The 19,125-nt window shown below is 38.1% G+C and overlaps 1 protein-coding gene across 2 annotated transcripts in view; it reads left to right on the plus strand.

Moving 5' to 3' along the window:
* The window catches only part of KIF16B (kinesin family member 16B), a 238,413-nt gene that overhangs the window by 2,732 nt on the left and 216,556 nt on the right, over positions 1–19,125 (plus strand). For both annotated transcript variants that reach the window (XM_075203942.1, XM_075203941.1), the window contains exons 3-4: positions 16,208–16,277; positions 18,655–18,768. In XM_075203942.1, coding sequence (XP_075060043.1) covers positions 16,208–16,277; positions 18,655–18,768 — 184 coding nt within the window. The remainder of the gene's footprint in view (positions 1–16,207; positions 16,278–18,654; positions 18,769–19,125) is intronic.

Consider the following 19,125-nt stretch of genomic DNA (forward strand, 5'->3'; position numbering starts at 1 on the left):
GTCAGTACCCTCATGTAAATGGAAAGGAAACGATCCGTTAGATCATAGGTTCTTAGAGTGTAAAAAAATATAAATAAATAAAAATGGGGGGGAATCAATATTCGCTTTATGTGACATGACCTTCCATTGTGATCAATCAAAAAGTTTGTGGGCTTTAAAGTGTTGTGAGTATAGGATATAGAACAGAGGTACTAGGGGTTCATCTAGTTTGGGGGTAGGATTTTTCATATCTTACTGAAAATTGTAGTTCTTTAATTTTTGCAATAAACAGGAAAATGCAATACACATGAGTGATGTTCACATACTTTAGATGCATCAGGATAGTATTACATCTTAATACATTCAAGAAATACAATTATGTGTAAGCAGGGTTCAAGGCTGTCACTCTATATTGCAACTAACTTATTAAGTTGTAAATAATAGTACCTTTTTGGTTCGAATATACCTAAAGGCAATAACCTTGGTTACAATAGCCGATTTGTTTATTTTTTGTTATAGGCATACTTAGACAGATTCATTATTTGGATATTGCACATATGGTTGGCCTCCGATCGTATTTATCTTTCCTGTTAAACTTCTTCTTTTTGAAGATAGTAGCATAAGGACGCATGATCATTAACATATTAAGGAACATTTGCTTTTCTGTACTTTTATTTTGTCTTTATAAGCATTTCTGCATGTTGATTGCTAATAAACATTGTATTACAATCTGTTTTGTTAGAAATCATCACTTCTCTATTTTTATTTCCTCATCTTTAAAAATTAGATGCCAATTGATCTTTATTTACATCTGGTGTACTTATAGTTGCATTAATTCAAGCAAAATATATTTGTCTTAAAAAGTAACTTTACTGTCTGTCTTTTTAAGTGCTAGGAGGTAATAGTTAATTATGCCCATATTTTTATTTATTTTGCTCACTTCTTTTCTGCTTCGTTATAAATCAGGGCACACCCTCCTTATCCCTGCTAAGGTTATGGTTGGTGGTATGGGTAGGTGTGTATTTATGTGTGCTAGAAAGAGAATGGCCACAAGGGGGACATACAGTATCATCATCATCTATATAGCACTACTAATTCCGCAGCGCTGTACAGAGAACTCATTCACATCAGTCCCTGCCCCATTGGAGCTTACAGTCTAATCCCTAATATAGACACACACGACAGAGACAGACAGAGATGGAGAGACAAGGGTCAATTTTGATAGCAGCCAATTAACCTACCAGTATGTTTTTGGAGTGTGGGAGGAAACCGGAGCACCCGGAGGAAACCCGAGCACCAGGAGAAAACCCACGCAAACACGGGGAGAACATACAAACTCCTCACAGATAAGGCCATGGTCGGGAATTGAACTCATAACCCCAGTGCTGTGAGGCAGAAGTGCTAACCATTACGTCACTGTGCTGCCCAGTATCAGTATCGGTGTTTTATTTGGTGATATTTACCTAACAAATCATATAGGATATTGGTTATGTACTTTATTTGCAAAGTTGGTAAAGAAGGCTAAATTTAATTTACTGTAACTGTGTTTTACTACCTTTATGCTGAGCACTGCCACCAAAATAACATGCAAAATTAAATTGGATCGGTCGCCACCTCTAGGTAATTCATATATAACCACCACCCGCTAATGTTACCACTAACAGACAATCCCAGTGTTCTACATACTAGAAGAAACAAACAATAGCTGAACAAGTATGCCCTGTACATTGGCCAAACATATATTTAGTCAACCATTTTTCTGGAGACCAGTTCAATGAGTATAATAGTATTCTATTGTTTGGTTGGTCTACTGGCTCATAGTGTTGCTTGGAAACATGGTGTGCTATACAGCTACACTGCATGATTTGGCAGGTCTGTGAATGTTCTGATTTGCATAACTCCACACTTTTTTTTTTTTTTTTGCATATTTGAGGTGAATGAATCTTCTGCCCTGTTAAATAAAACATATTGTGTTTAGTGGAAAAGCCCTCTCCCTAACTATCAGAACAAGTTTGTACTCCTAGGATCCACACTGTTCCTGGAATCCATTTTTGCTGTGAGATTAGAAATATTACAGTAAATACAAAGATAGTCTTATGGTGACTTCCACTTCAGGTATGATTGGGTATTATACCCTGCTCCACAATAATATAGCAAGACTGATACTATAGCTCTTAGTAAGTAGCTGAAATTGTTCTCAAATATGACTAAAATCTCAAATAGTAAAGCTCTGCACGTCAGTGACTTCACTGTCAAACCTGCTGTATGGCGTGAATCTCCAGCATCATACTGTGGCCTGGTTCTCATGTGGAGCTGGTGTTTCAGTTGAAACCATCTACTTAGATTAGTAATTTCAAACTGATGCTTCTGACAGGCAGCTTGTGACCATCCTCTCTTAACATTGTGTCACTCAGCTTCAGTCACAAACTGCATGTATAAAGTAGCTATGCGTGACGCTTTGGAAATACCCTTTGTTGTCATGTGATATTATATAACAATGTCTCTTTGTTCTGATATAATCACAGATTTTGGATTTGCTGTTTCAAAAGTTTTTATTTTGCAGTTCAAAAGGATTAAAGGCTGTGAGATCTGGACCAGGAAATAACACCTGTTCATCAACTCGTATAGTCTCATTTGCACAGCAACTGTTTTTCTTGTAATTCTACACCATAAAAAAACAGAACACCGTTTGTTTTTTCTTTTTAAATGAAAAAAATGTAGAAAGTGGATTTTTTTGGCTAAAATACAATGCAGCAAAATTGAAAGTAGACAAATCATAGTTACATATTAAGCATCTAACATTTGTATATGTTAAGATGAGTTTGTATAAATGTTTTATTAATAAATATTATGATATTTTTAATAAGCCTTCCGTTCAATGCTAGAGAATATTTCCTTTTTAAATTACCAGAATTCACACCTAAGGCATTTTGTACTCCTTTGTACAATCCCTGTTTGTAAGGTCCCTGACCCTTCCAGGATTGCCACTGTTACTGGAATTCAGACACAGATTCCACAGTGCTGACAGAACAAACTGTCCTAGTTGTCCAGGATCCTAGAATATGGGTGAACGCTATTCGTCAAATTCCTGTCCTATCACTAACTGAGGTCACTACTTGGTGACACCTGCCCACTTGTTACTGCCAGAGCTGCCTCCACTGCTGACTGTCAGTACTGGCAGAAATCTGAATGACAATCTACCTCCTACTTAAAATGCCTTTGCCACCAGATAGTAGGGAAATAAGCAGATAAAAATAAATAAATAGACACTTCCAGAAACAAAATAGTGTGTGACATATAAACTTTTCAATACAGTTTTCTATTTTTATTATATTTTTGTTTCAAAAATTGTTAGTTCGTGAAACCAGATCTGTTGTTTTTTATGTCTTTGTTATATCGAATTGTGCGATTAGGTTTGTTGGTTTTTTTCTTGCAATTTCATTCTTTGATTGCACACTGATCTTTCCATTATATATACTTCAATGTACATTCTTCCACTTAATGTGTGGATTTTTGTAAATTTTTATAAATTGTATTTTATTTTTATATTTTATACAATAATTGTTCCTTACTGAACAGTTTGTGTTTTTTAAAATATCCATTAATGGCATGTTGGGATTTGCTTCCTGAGTGGTGTTTAGCTTTAAAAATGTCATGAGAATGTTGACTATAGTTTGGGCAATTAATACATTTCATGGTCTTTGTTAGACAGAATTCTTGATGTGGACCTGACCAGATTAATGTTACTTTTGGTTCCGCTTTCCCATCTTCCATATTAAAATTAATCAAATTGCAAATTCATAGAAATGGTTTTATCTATGTATACCATTTATATATTGGCATATATCTACAATAATAAATGCAATGAGTTTGGGGCAAATTGGGAACTTAAAGTAGCCCTGGAAAATATTTTGAAAGGGCCTCATGTCAAATTAGCAGAGGGATGTGGTACAGAAGGTACGGGGTGTGGCTATATCTTTAGACAGTGTAAAGCTTCCTTCCAAACCCTTAATATCCCTTTCAAATAAATTGTTAATGCTGCACACACTACTTTTAGGTTGCTTGAATATCCCCCTACATAAGCAAAGCAGCATGAAGAATGACATATCTCACCACTGTCCTGAATGAGTGGCTATAGCATCGAGGCTGACCTACCAGAATTGAGACAGTTTGAAGACAGTGCTACCTACCTGTTATTGCAGCTTTCACTATCTGCTGCTGGTGTCTTAAGCTCACTTGCTGCTTGTCTGGATCCTGGAATGTTGGGGCCCTACTTGGAAAAGGAATTGTATTCATGTTTATTAAATTGACTTATTTCTCTAGTCAAACCGACTGGAAAATAATAAGCCTATTTAGGCCCCCACCCCAACCCAACTAGCTCCAACATTAAATTAACAGCATTCCCATTTAATAAACAGTCGTCCTCTCCCCCAACTTGGCCCCACATTCAGTTATTAGCCCCCAAACAAACATTACATTAATAGTCTCAATGCCCCACCCTAAATTAAAACATCAATATACCCCTACCATTTCATTAAATATACCCCAACATTAAAATTAAATGGCCTCACCATTAAATAAACAGCCCCACCATCACCCCACCAATATATGAATAACACACACGCCACATTACATAAGAACTCTTCCTCACTTACCTTCTTCCATCTCTTGCTGTATATTGTCAGCCTTTTTTCCCACCTTCGAATGGGGGAAGTCTTGTGTATATGAGGAGGTGAGTGCCTCATGTGACTTGTTGCCAGTATGCAAGAGAGGGTAGAGGTTGATATATGCAGAGGAGATGGAAAGGGAAGATTAGATCCAGTTCATACACGTTTGGCACATACAGCAAGGTAGCTGCTGATGTTGGTGAGGCCGACCACCAGGAAGAAATATCAGTGCCAGAGACAGCCCTTGTGGTCCAAGGCCGGCCACAATAAGCCTGGAACCTGACTCCTCCCCCCCCACACACCTAGTTTAATAGAATTGGAAAAACACGTTCCAGATGGCCCCAGAACATCATTGTCTCGGTTAGGTCTATAGCCAATCTGCCCCTGAAAGATTGTCTTATGGTAATCAAAGGAAGATTTGTCCAGTATAGTAAATAAACTAGTTTAAAGATGGACTACAGCTGCAGAAACCATTTTTTATTATTTATTAATTTTTGAATGCCATAGAAAAAATTGACTTTTGTTTTATCTGTCCTGTTTTATATTGAAAATACTTTCAGAAGTTGCTAACTGCATGCTGTCCTTTTACGGTGCCAAAATAAGCATTGGATCAGTGAAGGCAAATGTCCTATTTTTGCTTTATATTCCGGTAACACTTATTTGCGAAAATAAGAAAGGAAATACATAAAATATCACCATTTACCTGTTCAGATGACTGCACATGCCCTCATTGTTTTCAATTATTGGGACAATATAACTTAAAAGTAAATTAACCTTTTATAAAACATTTGATTTTTAATCCATTTCACACAGTAATTGTTTCTGACCCATTGACATCAATGAAATTAGTTTGTTGTTTTGTAATAATGTATCAAGCCTTATCCACAGCCGTAATTTTATTGTGATTTGTCTTGTGTGTTGTTGATTTGAGCGTTTTATTATATATTTAGGTAAGGGAAATGTATGCTTAGTTGGATAAAAATTGCTTTACCTGTCCAGTATGATGTCCTTAGTTGTGTTAGCAGTGTGCCTTGCTGGAAGTTGTAGTTCCAACCATTTTCTTGTTCACAGGCAAATTTTTCTGTACAATTCTGAAGTAGTTCTGCTGCTACACTCACTAGGTACATCATCGGTAAAGAGGTGTGAGCTAGTTACAGAGGCAGCCTTGCATGCTTAAGACATGACATTACCGCCAACATGTATTACAATGAAGTGGCATGCTTTGGGTGACATGCAGATCCTATCTTCACCATCTTAAAGGTTTATCTTTGTTGTGGTGTAACTAAAACATGTACTGTATGGAACGTTTTAGTTGTGGCGGACTTTAACAGTTGGAAAGCTTAGTGAGGAAGAATGGTTGTTATAGGGACTACATTTTTCAAGCTTTGCTTAGAAGCACTAAGGCAAGATAAATATCAGCACCAACTGAATTGAACCACTTTATGTTACAGTCCAAAGCCACAGTTCGCAGCCAGGAAAAAGTTTGTGTTACAGAATTCTTCTCATAGAAGTGTACCGGAGCCTAGGGGGCTGCTACATGCAGCCGCTTTTCCTAGGTCTCTGTTAGTGGGGGGGGACGGGGGGGGGGGACTAATCGCCAGCTGCCATACAGAGATTGTGACTGGTAATTGGTCCTCCCACTCACTCCACCCCCTGCTTTTTTTTCCATTTAAAGTTGTTTAGCTTAACTGATTCTCTTGTTCTGTGACACAGAAGTGTCAGAGTACTGGGAAAAACAGCTGCATGTACTACAACAAGGGGGAGAGGGGCATCTTGGTAATATATTTTATCCAAGTAGTATTATATCTTTAACATATGTAAACTATTAGGTGCTATAAAGTTTAATACATAATTCTCTAACATCACATCATTCAGCATTGTACTTGGTGTCCCTGCTTGTGAGCTGCGTGCTGTTTAATTATAAAACTTACATGCTTAACTAATAGCCAACTGCTAAATTTAGTTCTGTTTATGTGAAATCTATAACTTGTTGGTTTTTTACTTTATTTGAATCTTTTATATTGAATGGAAAATAGACCTGACCAGAAGGTTGCTCTGTCTTAGGTGTGGTTTTTTTATGCTGAATGCTTAATATTATAGATAAATGCACAAAATATTGGTTTTCTTATTAAACAACTTAATTAATTTCTTCAGTTTGGTTTACAGTTAATAAAAATTATTATTAATATTATCTTTTATAAAGCGCCAACATATTACGTAACGCTGTACATTGAGGGGACCATGCCAGATACAAATGAAATACAATGACACAAAAAATGGCCCTGCCCAAATGAACTTTAAATGAGCTTAAAATATGAGTTGATTAAAAATTTCAATACATGGGGCTTGAGTCATTAAGGAGAGCAAAAAAAAAAGAGGGTAAGTTTGGTCCTGGACAAACCATGTTACAATGCAAGGGGCGGAAATTAATTTATTATTTTGCACATAAGTTAAATACTGGCTGTTTTTTCATGTAGCGCACAAATACTTGATAGCTTTATCTTTACACTGAAATTTAAAGCTGATCTAAGACATGTCCTACCCCAACTAGAAATCTGCCCCCACACTTAAAATTTACCTCCCACCTCCAGTGCAACATGGTTTTGGCCAGGTGCAAAGTTACTCCTTATTTATAACAACCAAAGTGGGCGGTGGTATGTCCGAGTCTGCCACAAAAACACTCATGCACAAAGTATATAATTTAAAAATAGTTTATTCTAACATATAAAAAAAACATATTAGGTACAACCAATCTCTGAGGAAACAATTTTAAATTATTCTTGTGGCACTTTCTATCAGTGCCTATACCAGTGCATCTTTTTACTTACCGTTCACCTTTATACTTCTGATGAGTCCCGGAGGAGACGGGGACGCACTCCTATGACGTCAGTCACCAGCGGGACCGCGCGCTAGTGTTTGGAGTTGATGTGGTGAGATTAAGAGCTATAGACGGAGCTCCGTATAATATCTACATCTAGAAGAGGAGGATCCATTTCGGGTACACAGTACATAGTACATATCAAGGTACCGGTCTTGTTATACATCGCCATAATTGGTAAGAGACTTTTTGTTACCTTTGACATTCCGTATTGGATCTCACCAGTTATCCTGGAGTTGGACCTCCCAAATACATCACTGTATTCTCCATACTATTATCCCTAATATTAGGGTTTGGATATCCCGTGAAAATCATATCACAATCTTTACAATAATAGAGTGGAACGGCTCTTATATAGTTGCTGGACTGGTACACATATTATCTGGTTGGCGGGTAGGTGCACCTACCTCGCTAATAATTGGCTTGGCACCGATAACAGCCCACATTGGTTGTACCTAATATGGTTTTTTTATATGTTAGAATAAACTATTTTTAAATTATATACTTTGTGCATGAGTGTTTTTGTGGCAGACTCGGACATACCACCGCACACTTTGGTTGTTATATTTATCTATTTTTGGGGTGCAGATCCCCAGCGTTGGTACCGAGTCTGAGCAGTCAATTCAGTACCGGACTAAGTTATATATTTTGTTGATACTCCTTATTTATGCTTTACTCTCCTTAATGACTCAGGCCAATGGTGCATTTCAGAACGCCAGTATAGCATTAAATAATTAGATCTACCCAATAAGTGTCTGGTACTTTTGTAAGAAGAAAACATGTAAAAACACAATTCCTGGCAACTCTTCCTGCTGCAAAGTCACACCTATTACTTGTTCCAAAACACTGAACTAGGTTATATGCAGCCTGAGTGTACATGAACATACATAACTAATATTCATGAAAACAACATGGAAATGTAACACCGAATAAGCTGACAGCAGTTATTCAGGAGAAAGACCTGTATAACGATTCCAGGTAACTATTACAGAACAAGTTCACTGGGATGCCTGTCCCTGAATATGGCCACTGACAATTGAGGTTACTTAGTTCTACTTTGACAAAACTTTGTCGCTGCATTTGTGAAGTGTAGACATTGATAGCTTTGGATTGGATGCTTCTGTTCTAGTAAGCTGCAATTACTAACCTGTCGTAAATTCTGATTGGTTGTTGCAGGTTCTCCAGAGAAGTAACCTCAAAAGTGGATTGTTTTTATCAATACACCTTTACACTGCAAATCACAGCAATAAGTGGTGGTACAATGAAGGTATATAGGGGTTGTGCATTGTATACTGGTCAAATGGGCTGTGTGTTTTATATGCTGGTATATTGATTCTGGGATGCAGTGTGTACTGGTCAGACAGCTGAATGGATTATGTGATTGTGGGCAAGTGTAGGGTACATAATTTGTTGTCCATAGGGAACTGTGTTACATGCAATATCATTATAATACGCTTATAGTTTTGGGCTTTATATTATGGCGTTCATGTCCTCTGTAATATGCCAGTTAGATCTATTAAAGAATAGTTGTACTATATGTAGAAATAGTAACTTACTCTCAATGGAGCATTTCAGGTTTGTTTGTTTTTATTTTATTTTTTTAATACAAATACATTTTTTGTTACAATTACTTATTTCAGCTTCTCTATACCACTGGTGGCTAACAAGTGGTTATATATATATATTTTTTTTTACGTAACCACTTTATCTGGCACTGTGGAAGTTAAGTTACACTGCAATAGGTCTGACCAACCTGCGGCTCACCAGGTGAAACTATATGTCCCAGCATGCTTTGCCAGGAGCTAGCCAGCCAATAGCTTTTGGGGTATGCTGGAACTTATAGTTTCACAGCACCTAGCGATCCACATGTTGGCCGGACCTGCACTGCAGTATACCCTTCAATTGTTTTATCATGTTTGACAGATTAAAAAAACACCTTTAGTTTTCTGTTGTCTTGCATGTGACTAGAATATTGTGCGTTTATCAGCAGCTTTTTAGAGCTATACTGCAGTTCATATAAACAGTGACAGCTGCTGATCTACACATAGGAGCTTTGGTGTGTAAAAATCCTCCCATTATGACAACTCCTAGTAAGCAAACAACACAAAGGGAAAACGTCTCTGGATGAAACGTATGTTAACTATAAAGCAAGAGTCGCTTGTTCTTTATAGAATCCACTTTAATATAACATAAGGAGAGAGCATGGTAGAGAAAATGCATGTGATGCAAAACTATACATTATAGTTGAAAGTCACAGATGATTTTATGTTTAGCTTAAAGACTGGTTTTGTACTTTGTTTTTGTGAAAGTCCCTGAAGAGTGCATTATTATCTGGATGTACAGTATCCTATTGCTCAGTTTGTTTTTACAAATACTGCAGGCTGTATACTGCAGGCTGTACTTTGTGTGAATTATACCACGTTCACATTGCCGTACTCGGCAATAGCTCAGGTTTTTAAACCTGGGCCGTATTACAGAGCATCCCCAGCTCATCAGACCCCGTTCACACTGCACCTTGGATCTGGGAAAAATCCCGTGTTGACCCTGTTCAGACTGACCCCGGTATGCCCTGGCAATAAGAGTGAGTCATCACAAGAGAAGCTTTGATTGGCTGACAAAGATGAGGTCATTTAAATCAGCTCCTTTCTATGAGACCCTGGTTGAAAAACCTGTGTTTCATCGTTCACACTTGCGGCTACCTGGGATGGACCCGGGAATAACCCTGCAAAAGTCCCGGGTCATCAGACCTGGGCAGATACAGAGACCCCCGTTCACATTGAGGCACGACCCGGGTCGTTGGGGCTCACCCCGGCAATATCCCGGGTTTTTAGATCAGTGTGAACGTGGTATTAATGTACAGTACTTTTTCAATTTGTTGTAGTTCTTTTAGGCATTATGGCGCCTTATTTGTAAATAGCCATATTCTATTCATTCACTACAAAGGAAGATTTTGCTTCAGTAAATGGAGTTTTAGGGTATTTAGTATCTATTTCAAAATAGAATGAATGGTAATGTATATTTTTTTATAATCCATCTTGACCATACATAAACAACTCATGTTCCAGAGATTATTACATGCCAAAATGTTAACAACTGATTCCATATTTTTAAAAACTGTATTTGTAAAAAGCCCCTGCCGCTTTCCTAAATTGTAGTTGACCCTCTCCCGTGGCTCACATTCTATGCTCTTCAGGGATCCCTGATCCTTCACAGATGTAAACCCATTTACAAGTAGGCATCTTTGGGAATATGTGTTGGCCCATCCTCCTGCCACAGTATTGTACAACTTAATGCCTCCATGGGTATTACTGGTTAAATGGCACCAGACAGCATCATTGTAGCACTTGTTCAGTCGGCTTCTGCTACGCTACTACATAGAAAGTGCGTTTCCTGTTTCAAGATTAGCTGACTAGTGGGAGTATAGTGGAGCCCTCTTGTAATGGGCGTCCTATTTGGACTTGTTTTCTATTCCAACAAATAAGATAACTTCATAATTGTACCTTTTGCAGCATAGAGCCTCTGGGAAAGGTGCCAGTTCTGCAGTGTCATGTGCTGAGCTGATGAACTGAGCTAGAAATAGTGGTCATAGATCTCTATAGACAAGATTTGGTTCATGTTCAAGTTTTATTATATAATATGACACCTGATTCTAGGTAATCACATGAGATATGTTGACTTTCATATCTCAGTTAAGATATGTGCAGACCTCACTCAATGACTGTTAGAAAACTACTCTCATCCATTTTAACATACTGATTAACAGAAAAATAAAGCTGCACATGCCACAAACCAACATATATAGAAAATTTAATAAGGTTATATAAAGTGAAATCCATTGTAAATACTGGGGATCTTGATCAAATCTATGTGGCTTCTAAAACTGTTGTCACCGGATTGTGCTAAAAATCTAAAAGAATGACATAATTAGAAGAGCCCTGGATGGTTCATGAATATAGTCCCAATTTTTTTCATTTGTTTCAATTCCAACTTGCTTGGCCATATTGCAGAGTGTCACAGGTAACATTGTCTAGAACACACAAGTAATAAAAAGAAATTGCAATTGAAAAATCATGCATTTACTTTTCAGATGCATTCTTTTACAGGGTGAAAATCATGTTCTAGACAATACATTTTCCTCCTGTATATGCAATAATGTAGAATACATCACTTATCAGAAAAAAGTGATCAAAGTGCCTTAGTAAGAGTATAAATGTCCTCTTAAGTGCTGACCACAAATTTATATAAAACCGTGCATATGATTCAATCTAAACTTTTTTTTATCAGTTGAGTGGCCTTGTAAAATATTGATCAAACAACCGTGTTGGAGTGCTGGTAGTATTACATGATCTGGGGTTAATGGTTAATCTTGGACAGAAAATTGATACCGTATCAGTGAACTAAGTTCATTTGTGCAAAGACAACTACTTTCTTTTTTTTTTTTCTTAATTTCCACATTTATCATCAACCTTTATTAATATAGCGCCAGCAAGTTCTGTAGTGCCTTACAATTGGGAGCAAACACATTCATAAACAATACTGGGTAGTACAGTGCTGCACTGCACATGTGCTGTACAATAAACCTGCATTAAAGGTTTTGAGTGACTTGCACTTGTGGCCCCTTTCGTCCGGATAGGTGGATCCGTTTTGTGTACAGTAGGGGTGTGTACACTGAAATGTAATGCAGCCCCTGGAGATTCATCCTTGTAAGACTTGATGGCATCTCCACATATGTTTCCTATGAGCCGTATCTATTGATGACCCAGAAAGCCTGCTGTATAGATACGTGTTGATGATGACAATAGTCCTGTGCATAACAGCGATTGGTTTTAATAAGGAACCCTGAAGCAGTGGGTGCCAGGTTAATAGCCGATAATGAAATGAAATATTACTGTGAAGCTATAAGTACAAACAAGACCTGGCAGCCATTGACTGCTTGGGCATGGTGATGCTTGTAGAATCACAAGCACCGACAGGCCAATACACCCAGATCCTCTTGATAGAAGATGTTCTAGAATAGTACCCACAAGAAAACAAACAAACATCATTTTACGATAAAAAACTTTTCAGATGAACCCAATAATAAAGAATAGTGGGGGTGAATAATGCTTGTAACCATGTTTGAGTGGCCGGTGCATTTTTGGTGCCAGTAATACAGACATTGTGATGAGGGTCAGTGATGTAACTGTTGCAACTGGGTCTCAATGGTGTTGGATGTCAGGGATCCTGAATAAAGAAAGATGACATTGACTCACCATAAAGATTAATCCAATAAATTACACTCCATAAAATCAGAGCTCAGTGACTTTAAATGTGGCACTGTCATAGGATGCCAGCAAATCAGCGTGTCACATATCTGCCCTGATAGTGCTGCCCCACTGTACTATAAATGCTGTTATTGTGAGGTGGAATCCTCTAGGAGACACGGCTCCGTCTAAAGCATTGGGCCACACAAGCTCACAGGAGTGCTGATACATGTAGCATGTAATCGCCTGTCCTCGGTTGTAACACTCACTAATGAGTTCAAAACTGCCCCTGGTAGCAAGGTCAGCACAAGAACTGTTTGTTGAGAGTTTTGTTTCCATGACTAAGCAGCCGCACACAAACCTCAGATCACAATGCCATATGTTGACTGGAGTAGTGTAAAGCACAACTGCCATTGGACTTTGGAACAGTGGAAAATCGTTATCTGGAGAGTTGAATCGCACTTCACAATCTGGCAGTCTGATGGACGAATCTGGCAGAACCAGAAGAACACTTTCTACCCAAATGTGTACTGACAATTGTAAAGTTTGGTGGAGGTGGAATAATGGTCTGGAGCAGTTTTTCATAAGTTAGCTTGGGTTCCTTAGTTCTAGTGAAGGGTAATTTTAATGTTACAGCATACATTGACATTCTAGAGAATTGATTCTTGAGTTTGGTGTGGAAGGAAGCAATCAAAATCCAGGTCCATTCACTCGTCCTTTCTCGTCTTGACTATTGCAACCTCCTTCTCACTGGTCTTCCTGTCTCTCACTTGTATGACCTCCAATCCATACCGAATGAAGCGGCTCGGCTCATCTTCCTCTCCTGTTATGCCTTTTCTGCTATTCCTCTGCGTAAATCCCTTCATTGGCTCCCCATCAGTTTCAGAATTAATTTCAAGCTCCTTACTCTCACTTACAAAGCCCTTACTGACAGTTTTCTCCCTTGTCTCGAGTTACATTCCTACCTGACCTCTGCGCTCCGCCTCTGACCTCCACCTTGGCTCACCTCTCATTACCTCCACCCATGCTCGCCTCCAAGACTTCTGTTGTGCTGCCCACACTTTGTGCTACCCCGCCTCACTCAACTCTCCCCAAACCTTCAGTCCTTCAAACAAAAGCTTGCCTATCCTACCACCTCCTGACTTTTTTTATCCATCACCTCCTTTTCCTTTGCCTGTCTTCATTTTCTCCCAGCTAGTCCTACTGTCCCTCACCAACCGTCCCTCTAGAATGTAAGCTATCGGGCGCAGGGTGCTATCTACCTATTGTCCCATGTCTGTCTACTGTCTGACTCCCTTGTACTTCCTGTCATGTATTTTGCTGCACTCAGTGTGAGTTCCCATAGCATTACTCACACTCATCTGTGCTACTTATGTGTATTATTTCATCTAATTGTTACTTGCTTCTGTATCCGGCGCTATGGAACCTTTGGAGCCTAAATAAATAAGTAATAAAAAAATAAATAAAGAACTTGACTGGTTTGCATAGAGCCCCGACATCAACAAACACCTATGGGATGAATTAGAACGCTGAGTGCAAGCCAGACCTTATCGTCCAAACTCGCTAATGCTTTTTTGGCTGAATGGATGTGAATACCCGCAGACGTGTCCCATAGTCAAGTGGACAGATTTCCCAGTAGGACCAGCTTCATATTAATGTCCATAATTTTGGAAAGAGATGTTCAAGAACCACATGCAGATGTGATGCTCGGGTGTCCACTTACTTTTGGCCATGTAGTGTATGTGAAAATATATAAATGTACATTATGGACCAGGAATAAATGTTATATCAGTGTTGCTAGTACAGCTGCCCAAGATATAAAGGATGAGTTGAAGTGCAGAAGGAGACTCATGGTGTGTTTTCTACCCCATGTTCTCTATGCTGTCCTGTCCTACATGTGAATGTTCTCTGTGCTGTCCTGCATGTGAATGTTCTCTGTGCTGTCCTGCATGTGAATGTTCTCTGTGCTGTCCTGCATGCGAATGTTCTCTGTGCTGTCCTGTCCTACATGTGAATGTTCTCTGTGCTGTCCTGCATGTGAATGTTCTCTGCTGTCCTGCTTCACCTGTTGTGAATCAGTGACAAATAGTGTATCATATAATTTTCAACTACTACCCTTGCACCCACTGCCCTAATGTGTTAGGATGAGCCCCAGTTCTATTCACTTGACATATCAATCAACTATCTAACATCTGCCTTACTATGAACCTTGAAAATATTCATCTTACTGGATCACTCAATATATTTTTACCACTTTAATTGATATCACCAACTGGACAATTTAATCTTGCATACATTGGTTTGAACTGTCTACCGATATGTTTACTTGCCTTGAGAAGTATTGCTAGTCATAATTAGGGCTAATTCACTGCAGAAGTAAGAACCACTCTTTTTTTTTTCTTTTCTTAATCATGATGTAATAAAGTCATTACATGCGTTTTTCAGCTATGCTAGCCACACTGATCAGCTCTAAAATGTAAAGTGCATTTGACAATATCATTAGAGAATCACAGTTGAAAGGAGATCTTTACTTAAATTTGTTCAACTCATATCGTCCAATTGACAGCAAAGCGAATCGTAAATCATTGTTAAGGTCCCCCCCGTGTTTGCGTGGGTTTCCTATGGCTGCTCTGGTTTCCTCTCGCACTCCAAAAAAAACATACTGATAGGTTAATTGGCTGCTTTTAAATTGCCCTTATTGTCTCTCGGTCTGTGTGTGTGTGTTAGGGGATTTAGATTGTAAGCTCCAATGGGGCAAGGACTGATGTGAATGAGTTCTCTGTACAGCGCTGCGGAATTAGTGGCGCTATATAAATAAATAGATGATTATAATTTTATTAATTTTGGTTGCTTCCTCCAGCCGTCTTTTGACAAGTGAATTTGTCTATAAAGTTTACAGACTTATTTGTTATGACTGTCCTCATCTCAGAATTGCCACAACTCCTTTTGCTACTTTAAAAAGCTTAACTGTTACTGTTGCAGATAATTTAATCCTTTTAAAGGCTGTATTTCAGCAATAGTCCAGCATAACTTTAACAATTTACAAATCCTATAATAAGGATGATAATTTTATTAATTGGTGATTATCAAAGTTTAATTGTGTTAAAGTTCCTTTAAGTTATTATCGTTCGCCATACTGATAAATATTCTAGTTGGGGAGGGCAAGCAACGTTGGTCTAATCCCCCCCCCACCTCCCTCCTGTTTAAATCAGTGGTGACTATATTTAGCCTTAGTGAGATCACTGCACATATGAATTACATCTTTTACGCACTATTGAATTGCAGGTTCTACCACCTCTTTGTGTGTAATTCAGTATAAAATTATTAAATGTACTTTTATTTGCAGTGTTCATATAAATGTGCACTATAATTCTGAATGCATACGGTATGTATGGAAAGAAAGCTACTCTATTGCTTAGCATTCTTTTTGTGTCCTTTAGGGAGAAGGATCTGGAGGCTAAATTTATTATCGAAATGGAAGGCAAGAAAACAAAAATTACCAATATAAAGGCAAGTATGATGCAATGTTTGTTTTTGATGAATGTAGCAGTTTTAGTGATACCCAAGGGTTTCATCTAGGGAGAAGTTAATATGCTGCATTATGCCTGCGTGCCTTTTTATTATGATTATATTCAAGCAAGGTGGAATTAACGAGCGTATATAATGGCCTTCAGAATAATAACATTACTTGGCTGTTCAGCTTGCATTGTGCCAGACAAGTATAGTAAATGCGCACTGTATATATGATGCATGCTTATGAGACCTTGGAGTTGAGGTAAATGGATGCGGGACAAGAGGTTCACGCTTAGACTGCCAGCAAATCATTAGAACGTACTCTGATATATCACATAAATGCTGCAGGAATTTTTAGCCTGATCATTTAAGATACAAGGGCAACTTTACTGGAAATACCTTTGTGTTTGAAATTCCAGTTTACATCGGATACATTGGAAGCACCTCTATGGTATATTTGTAGTCAACTCATTTATTATGTACTTGAATACAGTAAAGCTTGTTTTAGACTTGTCTTGCCATAGACTGTTTGTCATGTGATCTTGTCTCATATAAGTACTTGCATTAGGAATCCACCCAACACTAAAACACGTAGCTGTTGATAGCCCTTATTTATCAGCTCCCTATTTGTGCGTATGGAGCATTTATCTGAAAGGATCAGTAGCACTCAGTAGCATGTGACATTAATCGGTTATATACACAAATGGGTAACTTGCTTGTTGGTACTGAGAACTTGGACACACAGGCCTCTTCTTCTTCCGGAATAAGAGACCTTATGTTTGGAAATCCTTAAATATTTATGGAATGAATAGCGATTACTGGCTTATAATGTGCCTATATCAGACAGTTGGAAATTCTTCCATTAGATGCATAACACTGTCTAACACACCTAAATATGCAGATATGCTCTTATAATCAGAGTTATTTTTAAGACAAAAGTGGGATTTAGGTGGGTTTTAGACAAATATCAAATTAGTGTTTGAATTTCAAAACTCTAGTTTTATTTAATTAACCAGCATATTAAATCAAACATATATCATGGTAGATGCCAGATCAGAAGCTTTTGGGGCGGTTGTCCAGGGCTGTGAACTTGCACCTTTAAATTTGGTACTTCAAAGAGACTGGTGAGGTTGGGTTGATGTGCTAGCTTTATACTGTTTATATAGATGTAGCAAGTGTTACGGACACCTGTGACTTCACAATTTTATTAAATTGCGCCATTCATGAGATCAGATTCCGCCTTATGTTTCCATGCTGCAAGAATTAATAAAATTGTTTGGGTTGTAATATCGCTACTGGCTGCATCTTTCCAATCTACAGCTGCCTAGTTTCGGGGAGCCTGTGCCCACTGTAACCTCAGTTTCCTGTTCTTACCTGACAGAAGTTGAACTTGGTGTAGTCATCTGCTGCTGTAGCCCATCCACTCCAAGGTTCAGTGGGCCTTGTATTCAGAGATGCTCTTCTACATACCAGTGTATTAAAGCACGGTGATATACTGATGAAGGGGCTGTCATTACCAGCCTGGTTCTGGGGCAAGGTGGAGGATCTGATGACTAATATTTTTTTATCTTTTGTTGAGTGTTTTGACTAGGTTTGTAGTTAGGACTGGGTCTTTATTAGAGTCTGCGCTGCTTGGACTAATGTTAGATCTTGGGTTACAGCTTGGCTTAATATTAATTTTGTTAGGACTCTCTACTACTAATAATGCTGGAGCTGTTTCTAATGCCCTATTGTACATGTATCAATTGGTCATCTAGTGTTTAACTTTTTATCCAATATATTTCCTGTAGATTACCCAATTGCAGTTGGATGAATTCTTTTAGCATTTCTTATCCGTACTCCGATGTGAGTCAGAGTATAATGACGACAGCGTTTCAGTGGCTTCAAAACCACCTCAGATGCATTGTTTGTGAGCTTGTCTGCTCTTAGTGGTGACAGTCCGGTATTGCACTCCTCAAGTCTTTTCACAGCATCCGTAATTTAGGGATTGGCATCTGTGCTATTCTGACTGGGTTGGCAAAAGAAAATGAAAATACTGGCAGGTTTCTCCTCTTAATGTTTAATTTAGAATTGGGAAAAGTAAACCGCCTAAATAAATAAACAAACCATGTATATGAGGTGATGCTCAAGTATGGATTTGCTTAATTTTATTATGCAGCCCATTGTAAAACTTTTCTTTTTTTTTTTTTAAGGCGGGTGACTTGATAAAAGTGGATGCAGACTGTTCATTAAGAACATACAAAAACACAGATGAGACTAGAGCAAGAGCATTTAAAAATGACATTGCTTCTGCTAGTATGTAATTGAGAATAAGAAAAGCTTGAATAATATAGATATATTAACACAACATAATACTTGTATCGGTTTTGTGTAGTTGCCGGATGGTGTAACTGGAGACTCTGGTAGAGATCGAACAAAAACATTCACCTATGACTTCTCCTACTTCTCAGCGGATAGTAAAAATTCAAACTACGTGTCTCAAGAATGGGTAAGCCTCCCACAAGGGGCTGTGTAAAGTTTCTTCATTTTCTGTTTCTACCGTAATTCTTTATTTCTTTCCCCGTATTTTGTTTTAATGAAGTACTTATGTGGAATGGGATTTTAAACCTGTAAAAATGTGATTGTGTGAACTATGGAGACAGCTTTTTATTCAAAGCTAACTTACTCTATATTGTTGCTGCTCGGAGAATGCAGTTATTGTTCCAAATGTAACTTTGGGTTTTAAAGGGATTTTGGCATGATTGCAAGTTTTAAATTTATTGTGAGAACAAATGTGGAAACTGAATGCAATAATAATCATATTCTAGTCTTCTACAGGAATATATTTCCCTTATACTTTAATTTA

The sequence above is a fragment of the Mixophyes fleayi genome, chromosome 3, assembly GCF_038048845.1.
Source record: "Mixophyes fleayi isolate aMixFle1 chromosome 3, aMixFle1.hap1, whole genome shotgun sequence".
Lineage (NCBI taxonomy): Eukaryota > Metazoa > Chordata > Amphibia > Anura > Limnodynastidae > Mixophyes > Mixophyes fleayi.